General features: G+C 37.8%; 1 protein-coding gene across 15 annotated transcripts in view; it reads left to right on the top strand.

Moving 5' to 3' along the window:
- Positions 1-20,260, top strand: part of STAU1 (staufen double-stranded RNA binding protein 1) — a 54,924-nt gene extending 34,664 nt beyond the window's left edge. For 11 of the 15 annotated variants that reach the window (XM_020984171.2, XM_020984172.2, XM_020984174.2 and 8 more), the window contains 10 exons: positions 114-230; positions 4,122-4,220; positions 6,884-7,114; positions 12,375-12,518; positions 13,534-13,680; positions 15,603-15,678; positions 16,574-16,893; positions 18,358-18,480; positions 19,506-19,591; positions 19,905-20,260. In XM_020984171.2, coding sequence (XP_020839830.1) covers positions 114-230; positions 4,122-4,220; positions 6,884-7,114; positions 12,375-12,518; positions 13,534-13,680; positions 15,603-15,678; positions 16,574-16,893; positions 18,358-18,480; positions 19,506-19,591; positions 19,905-19,920 — 1,359 coding nt within the window. In that variant the 3' untranslated portion in view covers positions 19,921-20,260. The remainder of the gene's footprint in view (positions 1-113; positions 231-4,121; positions 4,221-6,883; positions 7,115-12,374; positions 12,519-13,533; positions 13,681-15,602; positions 15,679-16,573; positions 16,894-18,357; positions 18,481-19,505; positions 19,592-19,904) is intronic. The other 4 variants (XM_020984176.2, XM_020984177.2, XM_020984173.2 and 1 more) reach the window with 3 other exon arrangements.
- Positions 20,261-21,923: the final 1,663 nt, after the last annotated feature.

The raw sequence follows: 21,923 nt of genomic DNA, 5'->3' as shown, positions 1-21,923 counted from the left end.
TTTTATATATATATATATATATATATATATATATATATATATATATATATATATATATATATAAAGTAGTAGAACTGGAATCTAAGCCCATTTTCTCTTTTCTTTAAATCTAGCATTTTTTCTACTTTACTACGCTGAATCCCCTTAAGGATTCTGGAGTCCAACAGCATTCTTTTGGAGTTGCAGGAAGTAAGGTTCAGAAATTAAGTGATTTGCCCAGGGCCACACAGGTAATTCAAGGCATAGGACTAACCATGGGCTTCCTGACTATATTATGTCATAGGGTGGGATGTGCAACACACTTAATACTTCACCATGCTGCTTCTCATGTCTTCTAGCCCAGTGCTTTCTCCACTATTCCCATATTTCCACAGAATCCTTGGCTTTAGTTGAACCATGATTATTTCTTTTTTAAAAAAATACATTTTATGATGCCTTTTGTTTTTATATTATAGTCATTTCCCATCCAAACTGAGCTCTCCCTTTTGACAAAGAAAACAATTAAGACAAAACATCCAACATGCATGTTGTGTCAGACAGTATATACAATATTGGGTCCTAGTATTCCCACCTCCTCTCTGCCATGAAGGAGGAGGTATAATTCATTATTTCTTCTCCTGGACCTTCCTTGTGTTTTTTTTTTGTCCATTACTCACAGTTCATCTTTTAATGATCTTTTCCTTCACATTATGATATTTGATGTTCTTTTGCTTCTGCTTACTTTGCTCTGTATCATTTCATGTGAATCACTTCCCACATTTCTCATATTTGTCATTTCTTACTGCACAAAATGTTGCATTTTATTCATTTTTCAGCCAGTCCTCAATAGAAAGACATTGCTACCACCAAAAGTGCTGCCATGAAAACTTTGCTATATAGTAGATCTTGTTTCTGTCGGAGTGCTAGCTAGATAAAGCGTAATGGACGATTTAGTTACTTTTCTTGCATAATTCCCAATTGAAATACAGGATAGTGAGAGCACCTTACAGCTTCATCAGCAGTATATCATTGTGCCTACAACAGGATTACATCTTCAAGATGATAATTGCCATCCTGTTCTCAGAGGGCAGTTATCCTGAGATTGTTAATGTGTTATCCTTAGCTAGTCAGCACTCTACCTTTAAGAGTGTAGAAGAGAAATAGTCTACATGGGGGTCTCACTGCTGACACAGGTAAGTCTTTCAGATGCCCGTGATATGTCATCTTCTTGCTGAAGTAGGCCAGTCAGAATAGGATTTAGTTATAGATGAACTGTGATGAGACTAATGTTTCATTAGATAAGTGGTAAAGACTGATCCTGACATTCAAAGCTATCTGTAATCTGCTTCTGTTCTACCTTTTCAGCCTTTTCTCACACTAGCTTCCATCACTCAGCCCCACATTCCAGCTAAACTGGATTATTCTCTGCCCCCTATTTTCATCCTTTCCTCTTTAATCCTCTTGTCTTTGTTCACTCTAACTTCCATTCCTAGAAGCACAGCTACCATCTCCCTTAAAAGCCCAGGATTCTACATCTTTCATGAAATCTTCCCTGACCGCTCTCTACCCTGTCACCCCAGATAAAAAACAATCTCTCTGTCCTTAAAATTTTTTTTTTATACGCTATCAGCCTTTTTTTTTATAGCCTTTCATACTCTTTCTCTTATCATAGTTGTTTCTCTGTGTATGTTGTATATCGGAGCTAAGCACAGTGCCTGGCACCTAATAGGTGCTTAGCGAATGCTAGTTAACTTGACTTCCACATCTAAGATTGTGAACTCTTTTGAGTGCAGGGTTGCTGTTGTATCTGTACTTTTAAGTTCCCATAACCTAGCACTGATTCTTCCAAGTAGTAGATAATAATGTTGAGTTGAATTGAGTTAATTTGTTGAATTAAAGATATTCATTAGGCCTTGTTCATCTATCTGAATCATTTGGTGTATAAGGAGCCATACACATTTGGTGTATCTAGAGCTGGAATGGAACTCAGAAGTCATCTAGTATAGGGTTTCTTAAACTTTTTCCACTTGTGACCCCTTCAGCACTTTTTAAACTGGGGTTGCGATCCCAAATGGGGGACCCACAGTTTTAAGAAGTGCTAATACAACTGCCTCATTGTATAGAGGAGGAAACTGAGGCCCAGAGAAACTAAATGGCTTATGTAAGGTCACATGGCAAGTTAGTGTTGGTGCAGGGAGCAGAGATTCAGACTAAGGTCCTGTGACTCCAAATCCAGTTCTTTTTGAATTCTGATTGACTTTTTAAAGAATACTATGCAGAGTAACTTCATTATGGTTTCTCTAAAGCCCAGATAAGAATTCATAAATTATTTCTTCTAGATAACTAAAATAATTTTGCTACTAATGCTCCCCACCCCAGCTCCTTTAGGAAGCTTTGACTTAGAGTTCATCCTCCTCTGATTAAAAAAAAAAACGTTCACCCTGTACAGATTCTTTCTCCTAAGAGTTTACAGTAACAACAAAAATACAAGCATGTGTTTAAGTTAATAAACTACCAGAAATACCATATGATATAATTTTGACTGGGCCAAAAGTACAGTGAAAATCAGATATGAATGAGAATGCTAGGAGCAAAGAGAGGGAAATTAGATAGTTAATAACAGAACATAATTAGAGGCATGGTTATGGTCTCAGCAACATTAAGGTGATATTTTTTACTTAGAATTTAATTTCTTTCATTTAGCTGTACCCTTACACTTGCTGCTTTTGTTTTTTTTCAGGGTAAGATATACCTTATCCACTTGAATTTTAATCCTAGCTCTGCTACTAGTTTGTTTGCTGTTGGCAATGTGTTTAACTTCTCTGGCCTTTAATTATCTCATTGTCTACTTGATGGACACAGTGAAATGTACAGCACATATACAGTATTGAACAGCCTGTGCAGACTTCTGTGTGATGCTATGGTCCTGTCCACATTTAAAGATCTATGATCTTGGGTTTTAGTCCAGTACTGCTCTGCTTTTAGAAGCATTTCAAGAGAAGGAAAATGGTCTTATAAAATATTTAAAATTCTCCTGCCACTAAAGCAATACATGATGATCAAAAGTATAAGTTTAGAGAAGTCAAGAAGGATAAAGTCTGATAAAAGGCCATTACGCTTGGCAATTAAGATAAGAACTAAATAACCATTTTACAGATGAGTTTCTATTCTTACATTTCTGGTCCCCAAAAGTCCCAAACATTTTCCAAATCCTTTGCTGAATCACTTCCCTGGGTAAAGGAAACTATACACTTATACTCTGATGGCGAACTTTTCCAAGATCATTGCTCTCTCAATCTCTTTTCCAGTTAGACTAAATTTTCCATTTTCTTACGTCATCATTAAACTTTTAAAATACATTGTTGTTGGGGACTGCTAGGTGCTACAGTGGATAGAGTACCTGCCCTAAAGTCAGGAGGAACTGAGTTCAAATGTGACCTCAGACACTTGATACTTACTAGCTGTGTGATCCTGGGCAAGTCACTTAAATTGCCTAGCCCCCCCATTCCCCCCAAAAAATAATACATTGTTGTTGATTAGTTCTGTTTAACTAGAGGCTTGTGAAATATGTATAGAATTAAAAAGGTTAGTGTTAGTTTGCATCCCGAAGTTAACTGGTAGAACATTAGCAAAAGAAGTCTGTCAGCATCACATCACAACCTCTTTGTCCACTGTACTCTCCATGCCCTCTTTTCAGATCAGTGTAAGATTACTTCAAATCCATAAAAACCTCCAAAACCCTAATATTCTATGTGTTGAGAGGCTTATTTTTGAACACATGTTGACCTGTCAGTCTTTTAGTAGATTACGAATCTTCCAAAATAAGATTTGGTTTTCTGTTGCCCATTAAAGATTTAATGGTCAAGCCATAGCCCTCATCAGGAGTGGCACATGTCTGCAATGGAATTTAGTGCCAAGAATATCCAAAGAGATTTACTTACACTTTTACCTTACCTGGTTGATTGCCGGTGGTGGATTTGAGGCATAATACAACTTGATTTTAATAGGCTGTGACTATTTTGGCCACTTTAATAATGATACCCATAAGGCAGAGGTTTGAAGGCTTTTGGTTTTGTGGTCTCATCAGACAAGTTTCCTGACAGCTTTAATATGTGATCGTTTTTAAATGACTAATCTTCTAGGTGAATGGAAGAGAACCAGATGATGAAAATCTCAATAAATCTGAAATAAGCCAAGTGTTTGAGATTGCACTTAAACGGAACTTGCCTGTGAATTTTGAGGTAAGCTCATTAATAAGCAAGAATGAAGTTTATACTAAGAAATACTCAAGTACTAGTAAAATACTCAATACATTTTGGAGAAAGTGAGTGTGAACTCTACAGTTTTCTGTAGTTTGAGACCCTTGATTTAACCTTGGAGTTTAGTTATTTCTCTAGGATTTCATGTGATGTCTTTGAGAGGTTTCCCAAGATCCTTTTGAGAAATTATGTTTTTAAAAGCTACTTATATACTGCTTTTAAGAATTATACCCTACCTTTCCAACTGCATATACTTCAAGCAAATCTCCCTGTAAGAAATCCAAAATAGAAAGCAAATACATTCAATATTGTATTGGATTACCTGAAAAGGACTAAATCCAATTAGTTTAGGAAGGCAAAGAGAAAAGGATTTTTATTTTCCAAAGATACTTTAAATATATTTGGTTTTGATTTGCATATTTGAATGTGCAAAGCATACTTTCTCTTTTTCCCAATTTGTCTACTAGTCTCAAAAACAAAGTTTCAGAGCTTTATTTTTTAGAAATTATAGCTAGATACCTCCACATTTTCTCCCATTTTCACCTTTAAGACTGAAAACAGCTAATGTAGACTTTCAAAAGAGTTCTCAACTTTGATCAAATACTGTAATACTGGGCCAAAAAAAAATTCTTGTTATTGCAGTGATAAGGAAAGGTATAGTTTCTGAATATATTTTTTCCCCCTTAAACAGGATAGCTATAATTCACTCTCTTGTAAAATACTTAGGTCTTAACCATTAAAATGTAGCATTTTTATAGACAGACTTGATTTGGTATTTTACCTGTGAATGTAGCCCTAACCCTAATTCTACTTCTAACTCTAACCCTAACTTTATTTATATTTGTGAAATTGTAGGAGCTCCCTCGGTGGTTAATACATCTTTTAAATAAACACTTTTTTTAAGTCAAAATGTACTGTGTTGAGTGTTTCTGTGTAATTATTTGAAAGTTTACATTTGCATTATACTCTATAATATTTCTGATAACGACTTTGACAGTTTTTTCCTGACTAAATTAATTTTTGATGCAAATATGGACTAAATTAGAAAACTAGGCTAAATAAAATATTTTGGTAGGAAAGACTAGAGAGAGTTACATATCTGGTGCTTTAGTAAAATTTATACAGAGTTTAAATGTTCATAATACATTTGCAAATGTAGTTAGAAATGTGATATTATTGTGTGGTGGGATCACTAGTGGGCATTAGTACAGTGTCATGTGTTCATACCAGTCACCAGTAGAGATTTTTAAAAAGTAAAAGTTCAAAATGATGAAATTGCATCTGGTGTTTGAGTAATAAGTTGATTATATATAAAACATCACTGGAAAATATTCCCGAGATGTACAAATGGAGCCATGAAATTACAGTAGAAGAATTATGGAGCCAGATGGGACATTGGAGATGGAGCCCACCACCCCTTCATGTTATAGAGGTGAAAATGGAGATCCTGAGAGGGGAATGAATTTTCCCAAGCTCATATGACAGAGCTGCAACACCAACCTAAGTCTTTTGATTCTGAAGGCACTGTTGGTCTCATTATGCCACTCAGTTTTTATCATTTGGGGGTAACATGATGAGGTTGAGATAGAATTTGTGGGGAATACTTAAGATACCTAGAAATAGATAGGATGAAGAGGAAATACAAAAACACACGCAGAAATGTATCGGAAATTCACAGAAGTTAATGATGAATTGCTTCTTCAAACCATGTGTTGTAATATTCAGACATTATTTTTGTTACAAGTAATTGTGTTAGTTAATAAAGTCGTATACATTATATTGTATCTCTCTATACATGTGCCATATTTGCAAAGCAGAACCATACTAGGAAGGAATTAAATGTCCAGTGTCCTCTGCAGCCACAGCTGCTTGGCTCTCAGCCTTGCTGTGAGGTCACTTGTTTGTCTTTAGTGCCCTCCGTCTCTCTCCTCTGGCTATCCAGATCTACTCTGGAGAAGAGATAATATCACACATTTGATGTGTTCCCTGTACGACTGGGGGTAGTTGTGGTATAAAATGTGGTAGAGTGGTAAGTTTAATACTTGGATTTTAGTGATTTTGGAATTACTAAGAATGTTATTATCTTTTTGTACTGTAGTCTAGTCCATAGAATTTTAGAGGAGCTAGAAGGGGCCTTAGAGGCCATCATGTCCAACCCCCTCATTATACAGATGAAGACGCTGTGGTTTTGAAATGTTAAAGTGATTTGCTCAAGGGAGTGACCGATGCAGGATTTGAACTCAGGTTTTCTGGCTCCATATCCAGTGTTGTTTCTTTTGTGCTACGATGCTGCTCCACTGTGTGACTTTGGGCAAGTTATGTCACTTCTTGGTTTCAGTTGTTTTGTCTGCAAAATGAGGAAAATTTCCCTGCTGTTGCATGCCAACCTGTAGAGTGAGACTGAGTTCTCTTGAGAGCTTTTAAAGATGCAAATGTGAAGGGTCACAAAAAAGGTGGAAAACAACAAAATAGCCTTGAAAGATCAAGGAGAAAAATGTTCCTTTATATACATTTCCTTGAGATGTCATATATCTCATTTAGAAGTTCTGTCCTTTAACCCCCATTCTGTATTTCGTGTTAATGAACTTTGCTATAACCAGTGTCCCCTACCATTTTTAATAAGTGTTTATCACGCTTTCACTCAGTTTTTCCCTCTGAAACAGGTCACCAGGGAGAGTGGCCCACCTCACATGAAGAGTTTTGTGACAAAAGTATCAGTTGGTGAATTCATGGGTGAAGGTGAAGGAAAAAGCAAGAAGATTTCAAAGAAAAATGCTGCTATAGCTGTCCTTGAGGAACTAAAGAAATTACCCCCCCTTCCAACAGTTGAAAAAATGAAGCCACGAATAAAAAAGAAAACAAAATCAATAGTTAAGGTCAGAACACTTTCTTTTTTTTGTCACTTGTGGTTTTATTGATATGTTTTTTTTACATTACATGCATATACAGATTACTCCCACAGTACAATGACCTCATCTGAAAGTGCATGCAATCTCACATCTGTAGTACCCCTCTTTTAAAAAAAAAATTAACAAATCTATTCTCTCTCCCTCTTATGCGTCACTTCATTAAAAAAAACTCTTTCAACAAATATCCAGTGGCTATATACAAAAATATATCTATCATATTCTGTGCCCCAAATTTGTCATCTCTCTCTCTCTCTCTCTCTCTTGAAGACCAGGCTTCATCATGAGTACTTTGGCCTCATGAATGGCCATTGTTATTGATGATGGTTCTTGCAGCTTTCACAGTTGCTTGCTTTTACAATGTTGTTGTCCATGTATAAATTGTGCTCCTGGTTCTGTTTATTTCACTGTTTATCAGTTTACAACATTCCTCAGAATTGTTCATTTTTACAGTATTGATGTTAGGGTTTAAATTGTTCTTTTGGTTCTGCTCACTTCACTCTGCATTAGTTCATATACTACAACTTATTCAAAATGCTTTCCAATGAAGAAGACTTTTAAGTTGCTGCTTGATTTAATTTTTTAAATGTCATGTTAAAAAATTTAATTTAATTAATTCAATTTTTTTAAACTTTTCACATCACATTCATTTCTAAAAATATCCCTTCCAACTCTTATGTAGCAAGCATTTTTAACCAAGCATAAAAAGAGCAGTAAGAAGCAGATGAATGAAACTTACCAACACATTTATTATGCCTATTGTAGTACATGCAGTATTTCACACCAATAGTCTCTCACCTCTTTGATGAAAGGAGGAAGGTACATTTTCTCAACTCTTTTGGGGGCAAGCTTGGTTGTTATAATATACAGCATTCAGTTTGAGTCTGTTCATTCATTCTATTTACATTGTTGTAATCATTGTGGATTTTTTTCTCAATTATGCTTACTGAAGTCTTCACTTCATGTAAGTCTTCTTAATGCTTCTCTGAATTCTTCATATGTGTTGTTTCCTAGAGCACAATAATTTCCATTACATTTGTATACTACTCTTTCTTTAGGCATTCTCTAAAAGTACCTACTTTGTTTCAAAATCTTTGCTACTACAAAAAAAAAAGATATTGTGAATGATATTTGCAAATAGAGGACCTTTCTTTATGTTTTGCATCATCTTGTACCCATTGACTTTTTTTCTTTACTGTTTTTGTTTTTGCTTTTTGGTGAGGCAATTGGGGTTAAGTGACTTGCCCAGGGTCACACAGCTAGTAAGTGTCAAATGTCTGAGGCCAGAATTGAATTCAGGTCCTTCTGACTCCAAGGCTGAAGTTCTATCCACTGTGCCACCTAGGTGCCCCCACCACTAACTTTTTAAAAAAAGTTTTTTATTGCTATCTATTGTTTTATTACATCACCTACATTTTAAATTATATCCCTACTCCTTCCCCCTCTTAGAAAGCTATCCCATATAGTGAAACATTTAAAAGAGGGAAAAAACCCCAATTCAGCAAATTAGCCAGCACTTCAGAAAAAAGGCTGACGTTATATGCAGTCAGAATTCCATGCCCATAATCCCTTACCTGATAGTTTTGTTGTTCTGCCTTTTTACATTATCATAATCTATATGTGTAAAATATTGTGTATGTTTATATATATTTATATATATATAAAATTTTTCTTAGTTCTGCTTTGCATCATAAGATCATAAATGTAGATCTAGAAAGGAACATTCGTAGTCTCTTTTCTCATTTTTTCATTTTACAGATGAGGAAACAGAGGCCAAGGGGTTGTCACTTCCCCACGGTCATACAGGGGTAGTAAATAGGCAGTGCCAGAAATCATACCTGGGCCATGTGACTTCAGTTTAACCATTCATTCAGGTGTACCATACTCACTCCTACCAGTTCATATAAATCTTCACATAACTTCTCTGTAGTTACTCTATTTGACATTTCTTACAACGTATATTCCGTTATGTTCATTTGCCACAACATGTTTAGCCATTCCTTCATAAACAAGACTAGTTGATTTACTGAATTTTAGAGCTAGAGGAAACTTCTGAGATAATGTAGTTCAATCTCTGTCAGAAGCCTGAATCCCCTCTAACCTTTGCAAAGTCCAAAAAATTTCAGAAGAATAATTGACCCAGCCTCCCTGGGCCTCTGTTTTGTGAATTATAAAATGAAGTGGCATTGCATGTGAGGATGCTAAGGCCTATTCCAGCTCTAAATCTGCGATCCTGTGATTTTGAACAATCCACAAACATTCACTAAGCATCTGCTGCATGCAAGGCACTGGAATTACAAAGACAAAAATAAAACAGTCCCTGCTCTTAAGGAGCTTCCATCCTGTCAGGGAAGCATGCACATGCACGTACGTGCTCACACACATATAAATAAATAAAAAGTAATGGGCAGAGATACTAGCAACAGAAAGAATCAGCAAAGACATTGTGTAGAAGGTGGTGTTTGACTTAAGCTTTGGAGGCAATTAGAGAGTCTTTGAGCAGAGATGAGGAGGAAGAATATACCAAAGATGGGGCATGACCATTATAAAGGCACAGCGCCAGAAGAGGAAGAGTTTGCATGTGGAGCATCAGCAAGACCAGTTCAGGGGACTATGGAATGTGAGAAAGGAAGAAATAGTTAATATACAAGGTGTTCCATTACTATCTTAAAATTGCCATAAGACTTTTGGGTCATCTTGTATACTAAGCCTGGAAAGGTAGGTTATGAAAAGTTTTGAATGACAGTGGTTTGTATTTTATCCTAAAAGTAACAAAGCCATTGGAGTTCATTGAGTTTAGAAATGCTCGTCAGTTGTGTGCTTTAGGATAATCACTTTGGGATATGTGCAGTGGGTAGATTGGAGAGGATAGCTAATGGTTGTCTAGTCTCTTCTGAAGCCCTTCAGTGACAGGGCACCTGTTTTTTGATTGCTCTGATTAATAACAGATTCTTTCTTAAATTTGAGCTGAAAACTGTTTCTTATACTTTCTGCCATTTGTTCTGCCCTCTGGAACTAAGCAAATGCTAAATAGGTACTGCCTCATTATATACTTCAAGAATGTTTTTAGTTCAGCAGTTTGCCCTTCCCATCTCTTCTCCCTCCTCCTACCTTCACAAAAACAAAATAAAATAAAAAATAACCCACCACCAAATAAATACTCCTTTTCTTCTAGAAAGAATGGTATATACCCTCCATCTCGACCTTCCTGAGCTCTTAATAACTGTTGATTACATCCCCTGCAGTTCTTCCTTCTGAACCGTCTCTTTCAAAGGTCATCAGTGATTTTTTAAAAATCTTACTGATGATATCTTTTGTTTTCATATGACTTTAATTTCCTAATTTGTGGCTCCCTTTTCCCAACAAAAAATAAGAAAGATTGCTAAAAAGAAAGTTCAGCGACACTAGCCATGTCATGCCAGTTTGACATTATATACATATGCTGTGTTCTATACTCATATCCCTGCACCTGTGCAAAGAAAGTAGTGAGGTATGCGTTGTCTTACCTTTCCTTCAAGTCTCTTTTAATTTTTTTGTTCTTCTTGTTTCTTACAACCAGTAACTAACTAAATCTAATGCCCTTTTCTCAGTCCTCATCCTGTCAGCCTTTCTGTAATATTGAGTTGTTTGTTGTTGTTTTTTTTTAACTATCTTTTCCACCTGATTTCTCTCTTCAGGAGCTTTCGTGTCATTGTTTTACTGGTTTTCCTCTTCCTATATGACTGTTCTTTCTCAGTCTCTTCCAATTCATTATAATCTTCCTCTTGCACCCTAAGCAGGAGTGCTCCCAAAGGCTCTATCCTAAGTTTTCTAGTCTCTTCCTTTGGTGAATTCATCTGCTGTCATGGGTTCAATGATCACCTCTGCAGAAATCACCCCTAATGTATGTAGTTCTGATTTCTTAACAGAGGCTATCTGCTTCTAAATTTATATATTTCTGATTCTTAATCTTTCTGAACTTCAGGGCCACACTAGGCAGCTAGGTGGCATATCGTGTGTGCTACCTTCCCTCATTTGTGAAATGGGGATGATAAGAATAGCACCCATTTCACAGGGTTATTTTGAGGCTCAAATGAGATAATATGTGTAAAACATTTTGCAAACTTTAAAGCACTGTATAAATGTTAGATATTATCCCCTTTTGCTTACTAGGCATCTCCATTTGGATCTCTGGCCAGCACCTCAAACTCGATATATCTCACTCATCATCATATTCTCCTCCCTACAAACAGACAGCTAGCCCCTCTTACTGTGGTTCTTTGTTTCTGTCAGTGGTGCCCCCATCCTTCAAGTCAGCCAAGCCTTTGAGTTATCTTCAGCTTTTCCTTCTCCCTCATCCAGTCCGTTGCCAAGTCTTGTCAATTCTGCCTCCCTAACATTTCTTGCCCCAGTTCTTTTGTTTCCACTCACACAAGCCACCACACTAGTTCAGGCCTATCCTGGACTATTATAGTAACTTCTCATTTGGCTCTCTGCCTCAAGTCTCTCTCCTATCCTGTTAATCTTCCACATATTTATCAAAGTGCTAGTCTCGAAATAAAGAACTGATCATGTCAGTTGAACAGATTACAATTTGTATACCTGCCAATAATATAGAAATTCATCTGTGCAAAAAGTCCATTTTATAAAGCCTGACGTTTTGGGTTTGATATTGATAAGATGATCTGTATATGTCTTCCACCTCTGTGTTCTTGTACTCTGGCTTATTAAAATTCATTTTTATATTATAATAACAGTTCACATTTTAGAGTACTTTATTAAATACTTACCTCATTATTCTCTTGTGAACTAAGCAGGACAAGTATTCTATTATGCTACAGATAAAGAATTTGAGACATAGAGAAGCTAAGTGATATATCTCTATCCATGTGGCTGGTGTCAAAGCTAAAATTTGAACTTAGGCTCTTGTCTTTTGGTCTAAATGTTCCTCCTCTGAAAACATACTGCCTTTTGGTGAAAGGTGGTGAGTAAGGGCATTCAATGAAATCGTTTGATTAAACTTTCCTATGATGATTGGTTATCTGTTTCAAAGTAGTAGTGTTATTTGGTGAGGAGCAAATTTTTAATCCATGTTTTCAAAGCCATAATATTCACAAACCTTTTTAAAATTTTAAAAAATTTTTAGATCTTAAACCAATTTATTAAGTTGAAATCAATATTCACTCTGAGCCTGAAATTATTTCCACCAATAATGTGACAGCCAGTTTCCCCAACATTATTTCTTCTTTAGCTACAGACAAGCCCAGAATATGGTCAGGGAATGAATCCTATTAGCCGACTCGCCCAGATCCAGCAGGCCAAAAAAGATAAGGAGCCTGAATACATGCTTCTCACTGAGCGAGGCCTTCCACGGCGAAGGGAATTTGTTATGCAGGTAGGTGAAGGGAAGGGTTGGGCTTGGCTACCCTAAGGATACCAATTTTAATACATGAAAAAGTTGTTAATGAAGAGGTAGGTTTCTTTATTCTTCTTCCTGGTGCCTTTCTTCTGTCTTTCATAAAGTGTTTAACATATAGATGACAACTTGGATCTGTATCTTGTCCCTTATAGGTTTGCTGCCATTGCCACATGGCCCTTAAAAAGGACCACTCTTACATTTTCCTTAGTCTTTGTTTAGAGTTTGTTACCTAGTAGTTTATTGCTTCCCTGCATGTCTAGTCCTGTTCCTGAAATTGATGGTATATAGGAGGGTTTCACTGGGCTTAGTGAAATTCTGTCATGTGGGCAGCCTAATGTTACCTTATGTTTGGAGACTAGACACTCTTTGGGAGAAAACATTCTTTGAAATGTTTACTCACTTTTGAAACACCTTACTCTAATGTTATGTTGTCTCCTTGAAAGTCCCAATATAGGGATACCTCTTGAAACTCATTTAGTTGACAGTTCTAAACACTCTTTACTATTTACTCAGTAGGTTTTTGCCCCCACACCATCTTGAGCCTTTTGTCCATACATGGTTTCAGATTAGGTGAAACTGTTGTATCATTTCTTACATGGCCACAGCAGCAAGTCATTCAGGCTGTTTTTACCAGGGCATTTGGTAGACTCTAAATCGCCCTGTTTTTATACCCAGAACAACTTAGAGGTAGGGCTGATAGGCCATGAATGAAATAATCATTCTTAAAAGGTCAAAGTGGGAAAGGACTTTGGCACAGAACAGTGTGAAAGTTAGAACTAGAAAGGACCTTAAAGTTTTTTCCACCACTTCTTTCATTTTTTCTGTATTTGATGTGGTCTAGAGTTTGTGACTTCATAAAATGGAGAACAGCTTGGATAAAAATATAAACCTGCTCAACTTTCTCTGGTTATTTGATTCGTTCTCAAACCAACCATGGTTTGATTTTTGCACTAAACAGTTAACTGCAGTTATGTTACTTGACTTTGTGCAGGTCAAAGTTGGTGGCCACACTGCCGAAGGAATGGGCACAAATAAGAAGGTGGCAAAGCGCAATGCAGCTGAAAATATGTTAGAAATCCTAGGTTTCAAAGTTCCCCAAGCCCAGCCCCCCAAGCCCGCGCTAAAGACGGAAGAAAAGGTAACCATCTGTATGTTGATATCTCTTTCTGTCATCCACAGACATGTAATCTCCATCTCTAAGGAGACTTATCAGTAGGGACCAATATCAAATAAAGTCCTTGAGGAAGTCATAAAAAAAATCAGAAACATGGTCAAACAGTTGTTTTAACATCTCAAGCATGAGAATGTAGTCCGAAGTAGGATGATATCTTTCAAGTGTCTACAAACTGACTGTGAAAAATTGTTTATGAATTCTTATCCTTGTTTAGTATCTTAAAGGCACCAGGCAGTTGTTTAAAAGAGATTCTTCTCCTTTGCTTGTAAAGTGGTGGATAATTGTGCTTGAAATTTGTGTGAGATTTAGCCTCTTCTTAACATGTAGAGGTAGAATGCCAAAGTGGATAAAGAACTAGCCTCAGAGCCAGAAAGACTTGGGTTCAAGTCCTACCTCACACTCTAGCTTTGTGACCCTAGTTGAATCACTTAACCTTGAATGGTTCTAGGAAATTCTCTAAGACTAAACTGCAGAGAAGGTTGTGTCCTGCACTGACAAAGGAGGTTCCCTCTATCAATGAAGTCACAGGTCCAGTACCAATCCCTGTCCCTCAAAGGAAAGTGTGCTTAGGAGACTGATTAACGTGAGGCTTAAATTAGTGAATGAGCTAGACTTGATTTTCTAGAACACAAATACAGTGTGATGTTAGATTTGGAAAAGAAGGCACAGATTTCTAGTGTTTTGATGTGGAATTTTTCTCCCCTAATGCAGGTTGCCTGGTGCTCAGAAGTATCAGGTGAAAATAAAGTCATGCTGGAAATTTTCAGTTGTTCACAGGAATGGGCAAGCTGCACTTCCTAGTGAAAACCTCTGTAGTTTTCTCCTTTAAAATGTTTGAATGGTTTTGTCAGGATGACCCTGAAAACACCGTTTTGGTTCACTTGTGCTCTGCACAGCTCTGAGAACAGTCATCACCTGCTGCTTTACAAGAACAGAGGCCCCAAACTGCTTTATTATAATATACCCTATCTAAATGTTGGCTTTGCTTTTAAGAATTTCCTGCCAAAACTTGTAAGGATTGATTTGTCATTAATTGCCAAGAAGGTGGGAGCCCTTCCATTTTGACTGCATTTTAATCTGTATCTTTGACAATTCAGTCATAGAACATAAACTGTCAGAGCTGGAAGGGCCTCTAAAGATCATCTAGTACAATCACTTCATTTTGTAGATGAGGAAGCTGAGGCCCCTATAAGGGAAATGACCTGTCCAGTCACACAGAAAATTACTGATAGCTGGAACTTGAACCCTAATTTCTAGCCTTCCCATCCAGTGCTTTTTCCACTACACCACACTGCCTTGTTCTGTTTGAAACAGTATCTTACTTTCATCTCAGTTGGGATGGTGATGTTAGTCCCAGAATGTTCTTTCATTTATAAATTAAGGATCAACCTAAAATTTTCCTTTCCATTAGTGTGACTTCACATTATTTGATTATCTTTTGGCTCCTTTAGATTAAGTTGTCCATTTCTTACTGCTCTTTCTTTGAATACCATTGTTTAGCATTTCAGGGTTAAGAGAAAACTACTTTATATATAGCTCTGATGTCTGAGGACATGTAAGAAAATGTGAGTTTAATGGCTTTCTGTATTTATTTGAGAAATGCAGAATATATTGAGAAAATGTTTTAAGGCATGTATGGTCTTTACATTTTGTGGGAGAGTGAGATGGCTTATAATGGGTTTTACTGCATATGATAGTGGTGACCCTAAGCTCTTGCATATCTCTGGGTGGTGACAGAGAGCTGTGTAATTTAAAACTCCAAATATGAACCCAAGGGACATTGTTAAACTTTGACATGTAAATACCAGAAGCTAGTTTTTCCTCTGTACAGTCAAATTCTACAGAGAAATGCTATTGGTTTGTGTTTCTGACTTTGTTTTTTTAAGACCCCAGTAAAGAAACCAGGTGATGGAAGAAAAGTTACCTTTTTTGAACCCAACTCTGGTGATGAAAATGTGACCAGTAAGTGTGACCTCATTGGAATTTTGAAATGGATTGGCCTGATTATGTGAATATTGTATTTTGTGGAGGGGAAAAAGGAAGCATCAGTTAGAATTACTTTATGATTTATACTTAAGTTTATCTCTCCCCACCCCTACCCCCCACCCTCCCCCAAGACTCTCACCACCTCGTGCTGGCCTTTGTCATTGGGACCTTTTGCTTCATTGATTGATTATACTTTAGTTAAGCATCAGTTTCAATGGTCTCCTTTGCCTCTTTCTTTGTCTTTATCCTCATTTTCTCTTACATGCTATACTGTAAAGAATAGTTTGAATACCTGTTGTTTCTTCTTGCCTTCTTTTCACCCTTTTTTCCCTTGCACTAGGGATCTGAAGACCTGAGGTCTAGTCCTGGCTCTCCTATTAACTGGCCTGTGACCTTGGGCAGGTCCCTTCCCTTTTCAAACTTCATTTTCCATAAAATGAAGTGATTAGATGAATGAATCTCTTCCCCAGCTATACTATTATAAGTTCTGTGTTCTAAGGTCTCATCCAGACTCTGACATGCTATAACACATGTGCATATATACATACATGTACTATATCTCAGAGAGGAACAAGAAGTGATTTTTCAGGGATTTGTTGCCTTCTCTTTCTCGAGTTCATTCCCACCATTCCTTTGTTTCTGTTATATCTGTATTTGAGATTGTGAGTCAATTTGGCAAGCAAGTAGCATTGCTGATCCTTGGGTTTGTATAACATCTTAGATATTTATTGGTGCCCAGTCTATATATGATAACACATATACATTTTATTCCATATGATTTTATGTGCATGTTGCCACTTTGATGTTTCTGTGTGTCTATCATGCATTCAAGTTTGATGGATGTTCTGAACTTATGTATGTGTCACCCTAGGTAATAAGGAAGATGAATTTAGGATGCCTTATCTCAGTCATCAGCAACTTCCAGCAGGGATTCTTCCCATGGTGCCTGAAGTGGCACAGGCGGTAGGAGTCAATCAAGGACATCATACCAAAGAGTTTACCAGGGTAGCTCCAAATCCCGCCAAGGCGACAGTCACAGCCATGATTGCTAGAGAGCTATTGTATGGGGGGACCTCCCCCACAGCGGAGACCATTTTAAAGAATAACATCTCCTCAGGCCATGTCCCCCACGGGCCACTCACCAGACCCTCTGAGCAACTGGATTACCTTTCCAATGTCCAGGGAATCCAGGTAATTATTTTTGAACCACACCCCATGTAATTGTCTTGTCCTATCTTCCCAGCTTGTTAGGGAAGAGGAACTTTTTAAAGTTTATGGAGCTGTTTTGGTACCACAAGGACTTATTATAAAGATTCCTTTCTTCAGGGGAAAGGCTGAGCTAACTTTAACTTCTGCCTTGGCCTAGACTCTTAAGAATTTTTGCTCAGCTTTTAGAGGAAGTACTTTGGGTCTGAGAAAGAAAGAATTAGAAAAATGTCACATCACTTGGTTACTGAGAGGGAGTGTAGTGCCTTTGAAAAAATAGACAGGCCTTCTGGAGAAACTGAGCCTTTGATTTATTGGCCTTCTTACAACTTAGCCCTTTGAAAGGAGCAGTTTTGATAATGTTGACATTGTTTGCATATGACATTTCCTTCACTGAAATGAAGAAATGATTCCTTCTTTCAGACTTGGAGAAATTAGTAGATATTAGGATCCCTGAGAGGTATTTCTAGGCCCAGGAGTGATTGTGTCTTTGAGGAAATCACTCTCTCAGGGAGGAGAGTATAGCCAGAGTAGGGGTAATGGCCTGGCCAAGTAGGGAGGAAGTATAGAAGGATTGCAGGTCTCATTGAGGACCAAGAGTATGTCTAGAAAGGATTAAGCATAGGGAGAGATGGCGTAATTGAACTGAAAGTTAATTTATTGAACAAGTAACAAAGCTATACTGTTCTCAGTGAAGCTCCTACTATAATAGGAAACTTAGAGGTAGTTAAAACTGCTCACAAATTCTTGAAAATACCCAATAGTAGGGGCAGCTAGGTGGCACAGTGGATAGAGCACTGGCCCTGAAGTCAGGAGGACCTGAATTCAAATGTGGCGTCAAATACATAACACTCACTAGCTCTTTGACTCTGGGCAAGTCACTTAACCCCAATTGCCTCATCAAAAAAAAGGGAGGGAGGGAGGAGGAAGGAAGGAAGGAAATAAATACCTTCCAGTTAAGTATTGTATAAAAATATTAAGTCCTAAAATGATAGATTTGAACATTCATCTAAGAATGTAGAGATTTCCTACTCAAGGAAATACCTTATCAGAAGAATGGGAAATCCATTAATTTCTTTTGCATTAAGGAATCATATGGTAGAAGAGGTGTGTGGTATGAGAAAAAGAATAAAGAGAAGAGGAAATCACTTTCTCCTCAGCAACAGCAAAAGTAGCCTATAGGGAATGATTTGGTGCTAATGACGGTTGCAATAGTGTATATGATGGTGGGTGAAAATATTTGTGTCTTGTTCTTGACTTCTTCCTGACCTAGTCAGCCTTAGTGACAGTATGGAGATGTAGCCAGAGTAATGCAGTTGTGATCTCTCTGGCCCAAAGCACTTGTCTCATCTTTCTTAGTCTCTTATGTGCGACTAGCTAAGACCTGCACAGGTAATTTTTTAGTTGTCCTTAGGAATGACAGTAATTTTTTGTTGTTGGCCTTTTTAGGTGGAATACAAAGACTTCCCCAAAAACAACAAGAATGAATTTGTCTCTCTTATAAATTGCTCCTCTCAGCCACCTCTGATCAGCCATGGAATTGGAAAGGATGTGGAATCCTGCCATGATATGGTATGTTAAATATTTAAGTGGCTTTGTCTGTTCTCTGGATGGCCCTTTTGATTGAATATTAAATAAGTGTAGAGCTGTGAATTAAAAAGGCCAGGTGCTATCCCACTTATTTCAGCTAGTAATTGACCTCACATTTACTTTGAAAGTCTATTCTCTTCATAATTCCATCTCTTTGCAGATTCCTTGTTCATGCAGAACATTACCCCAAGGACACTGTACCTCCTGAGTTGGTTGTTCAGATTCTGATTCTGTTTCCTACACAGAATTAATCCACTTTTGAGCTGGCTAAAATGCAAACATTTCTGAGGGGAGAGTTGTTCCTCTTGGTACAAGCCTCGCACTTGGATGAGAACTATTTTTTTGCTGTTTCCTCCTTATATACCTGTTTCTTTTCCTTCCACACACTACTTCTCCTGTCATTTATGACTTTGGAATCAGTTGTCTTGAGTCATAATGGTCCTAGACCAGTGTCTAGCCCTTTGTTAACCCTTAGGAACCTCTTAACTCTTACCAGAATTAGTCAGTTCCTAGCAGTGGCATCAGCTGGAATACCTGGTGCTGCCAGTGAAATCCCTTTTGTACTTAATTTGCCTGAAGAATCTGTGGTTTCCTTAGTGTGAGTGTCCTTCCTACCACACTTTGGTAGACAGCTTTCATGAGTTGACATGTCTGCCAAAAACAGTGACAAAATGAAAAAATCCTAGTGATAAAATCCCTGGGGATGAGCTTCTTTGAACTTAGAGCTGGTCAGGCCTACATCCCAAAGCAAAAGACCCACCAGAGCTTATGGCCCATCTTGAACAGTCTCAGGCCACCTCCTTACCACCATGAAGATCACAGTAGAACAACCTTTAAATTGGAAAACGGTGAGTGATAAAGGTTCTTTCGCAAACTAATCTTAAGTGGTTGCTGCCCAACCTGACCAGTCACAGTTTGAAGTGATTACCATTCCCTATTTGAAGGTTATTAAGCCTTATAGTTAATGAGAAACATCCTTCCTCTCCCTTCTCTCTTCCATTCCACAGGCTGCACTGAACATTTTAAAGTTGCTGTCTGAGTTGGACCAACAAAGTACAGAGATGCCAAGAACAGGAAATGGACCAATGTCTGTGTGAGTGAGTTGTTACTATGGGAAACAGCCTTTGCTCCCCTCACACTAACTCCCATAGTTCCTTGGGCTTTATCAGATCATCTGCTGGGGAGTGATCTTTCTCCCTTTCCCTAGAGAGTCCTTTTCCTTCTTAAGTAGAAAGTGCTATAATCAGCCTCTACCATGAGCCCAGGCCTAACTGCTGGTCTTCCTGTATGTTTTCTTTTGTTTGTTTGTTGTGTTGTGTTGTTTTGGTTTTTTTGCTCAGGAACTAAATGAATCATGTTTCATTACTGGTGCCTCATGACTTCTTTTGTTTTGTTTTTCTTTTAAGGTGTGGGAGGTGCTGAACCTTTTCTGGCCACAAACCACTTTAAAAGTTCAACATATATACTGAATATACTGAAACTGCTTTGCAATTTTGGAATTTCTGATGCCTACAATGGGCGGAGAGATGTGGTGAATGATGAAATGGAGAAGGCAGTAGTGATGAGAATGGAGACAAACAGGAAGAGGCTGATTGTGAACTCTTGTGGTTTCTTCTGGTGGGGCCAGACAGGAGGTGGCAGGGGGGAGTTCTGACAAGAGCTGAAACCATGCACAAGCTACTGCTTGGACACGGTCCTGGGGAAGGAGGGCCAAGGGAAGGGAGATCAGCCCTCGGGCTCCTGCATTAAGTCCTCCTGCCTCAACTAGGAAGTCATTGTTCATCATCCTGGAGTCACATGGTCTTCTTCAGTGCTTTGTCTTGTGTTTGTATAGATGTGTGAAACCAGAAAAGGAAAGCAATCCCCTTCGCAAACTGGCTAACTCAAACCTTTAGGGACAGACACTGGACAGCAGTGCCTGACAGGCATTAGACTTGACCCAAGTCTGAAAGCACCAGAGAAAATCAAATGCTTCCTATTCAGTGTAACCTGTTATAGAGTGAGTGCTGCAGCCCTTCCATCTTCCTGTAGTTACTGAAACCATAACCATTGCTTTATCCTAAGACAGTGACACATTCTTAGTTTCCTTTTTTTTTGTTTTGATTGAAACGACACTATGTTTTTTTTCATTTGAAAGTTTCTCAATTGTATCTAGTTATATAGCACAGTTTAGAAACTTGTCTGAGACTGACGTTCTCTGTAAACTAACCTGCAAAGATCATATCCGTGTATGTGGCTATACATTTTGTTTCTATCGGAATAGCCTAGCACCATTCCGATAATTTGTGTGCCATCCAGTTTAATGTCCCAGATATCTATAGAGATATGTATATATGTACACATATCCATATATATATATCTATATATAGAACCTTGATGAAGTTGCCCAATGGTTATGTAAATTGGACATTTTAGTAATTTTAAGCTTCACACGATCATTTGGTTCATTTACTATTTCCTTTTTTTTTTTGTTAAACACAACAGAACTTAAAATAAATGAGTTTTGATTTTTCTTTTTAAAGATTATTAAAAAAAAAATGTGTGTATATATTGCTCTCTGTGGCACACAGCTTTCACAACACTACAGGATATGATCTCAGTGTAGTACATATAAAAACTGCAGATTGATTTTCCTTGAGTGCTTTATACTGTTGAATTACATCTCCATGTAGGGCTGAAAAAAATTAACGATGTTTATATATAAAACTGTGTTGCTTTTGATGTTGTGTTATTGTGCACAGAAATGTGTGCAGTAAGTTTTTGCATATGGTCCAGGTAAAAAAGCACGGTCGCCTTGCAAGTTAAGTACTGCTTCAGTTCATTGTTCACGCTGGAAATTTTTTCTCCCCATGGAATGTAAGTAAAACTGAGTGTTTGTCACCAATAAATGGTCATACTAAATTTTTTTGGTTAATTTATTCTTGTATACTATTGTTGCTGGATTGCCTCCCCCTTCCTTTCCCTCCTTAGGGGAGTGGAGGGAAGGATCTGTAATGCTAATGTAATTCATTCTGGCCAGTAATCAGAAGGTCTGAAATAACTTTATATAAAAAACATTGATCAATAAAACTGCAACTAATGAATCCTAGTAATCTCGAGCAGTCACTAAAGAAAGGGAATGCAGAAACTTGTTTCTGGATCACAAACCTCATGGGTCATTGGACTCTGATGTTATTGGATGTGCAGTTGTAAATAGGGCAGCACAAACTTGGGATCACTTCCTCCCTAGGCTCTTACTTCTGAAGGTCCTATTACTTCCCTTCCCCTGAGGCCACACAAACACTGGGATCCTTCTAGGGTCTGGGAGGCCTCAGGTGTATCACAGCGGCATGCAACTACATTTGTAGGGGAGGAGAGTGAGCTGTACCAGAATGGGGCAGCCCCACTCTTTGTCCCTGCCCTTACTGAATTTGTCCTGGACACCA

This window comes from Phascolarctos cinereus, unplaced genomic scaffold (genome assembly GCF_003287225.1).
Source record: "Phascolarctos cinereus isolate Bilbo 61053 unplaced genomic scaffold, phaCin_HiC Scaffold_2;HRSCAF=192, whole genome shotgun sequence".
In the NCBI taxonomy this organism is placed as follows: domain Eukaryota; kingdom Metazoa; phylum Chordata; class Mammalia; order Diprotodontia; family Phascolarctidae; genus Phascolarctos; species Phascolarctos cinereus.
Note: the sequence above shows the minus strand (reverse complement) of the source record. Positions and strands in the feature narration are given on the sequence as shown.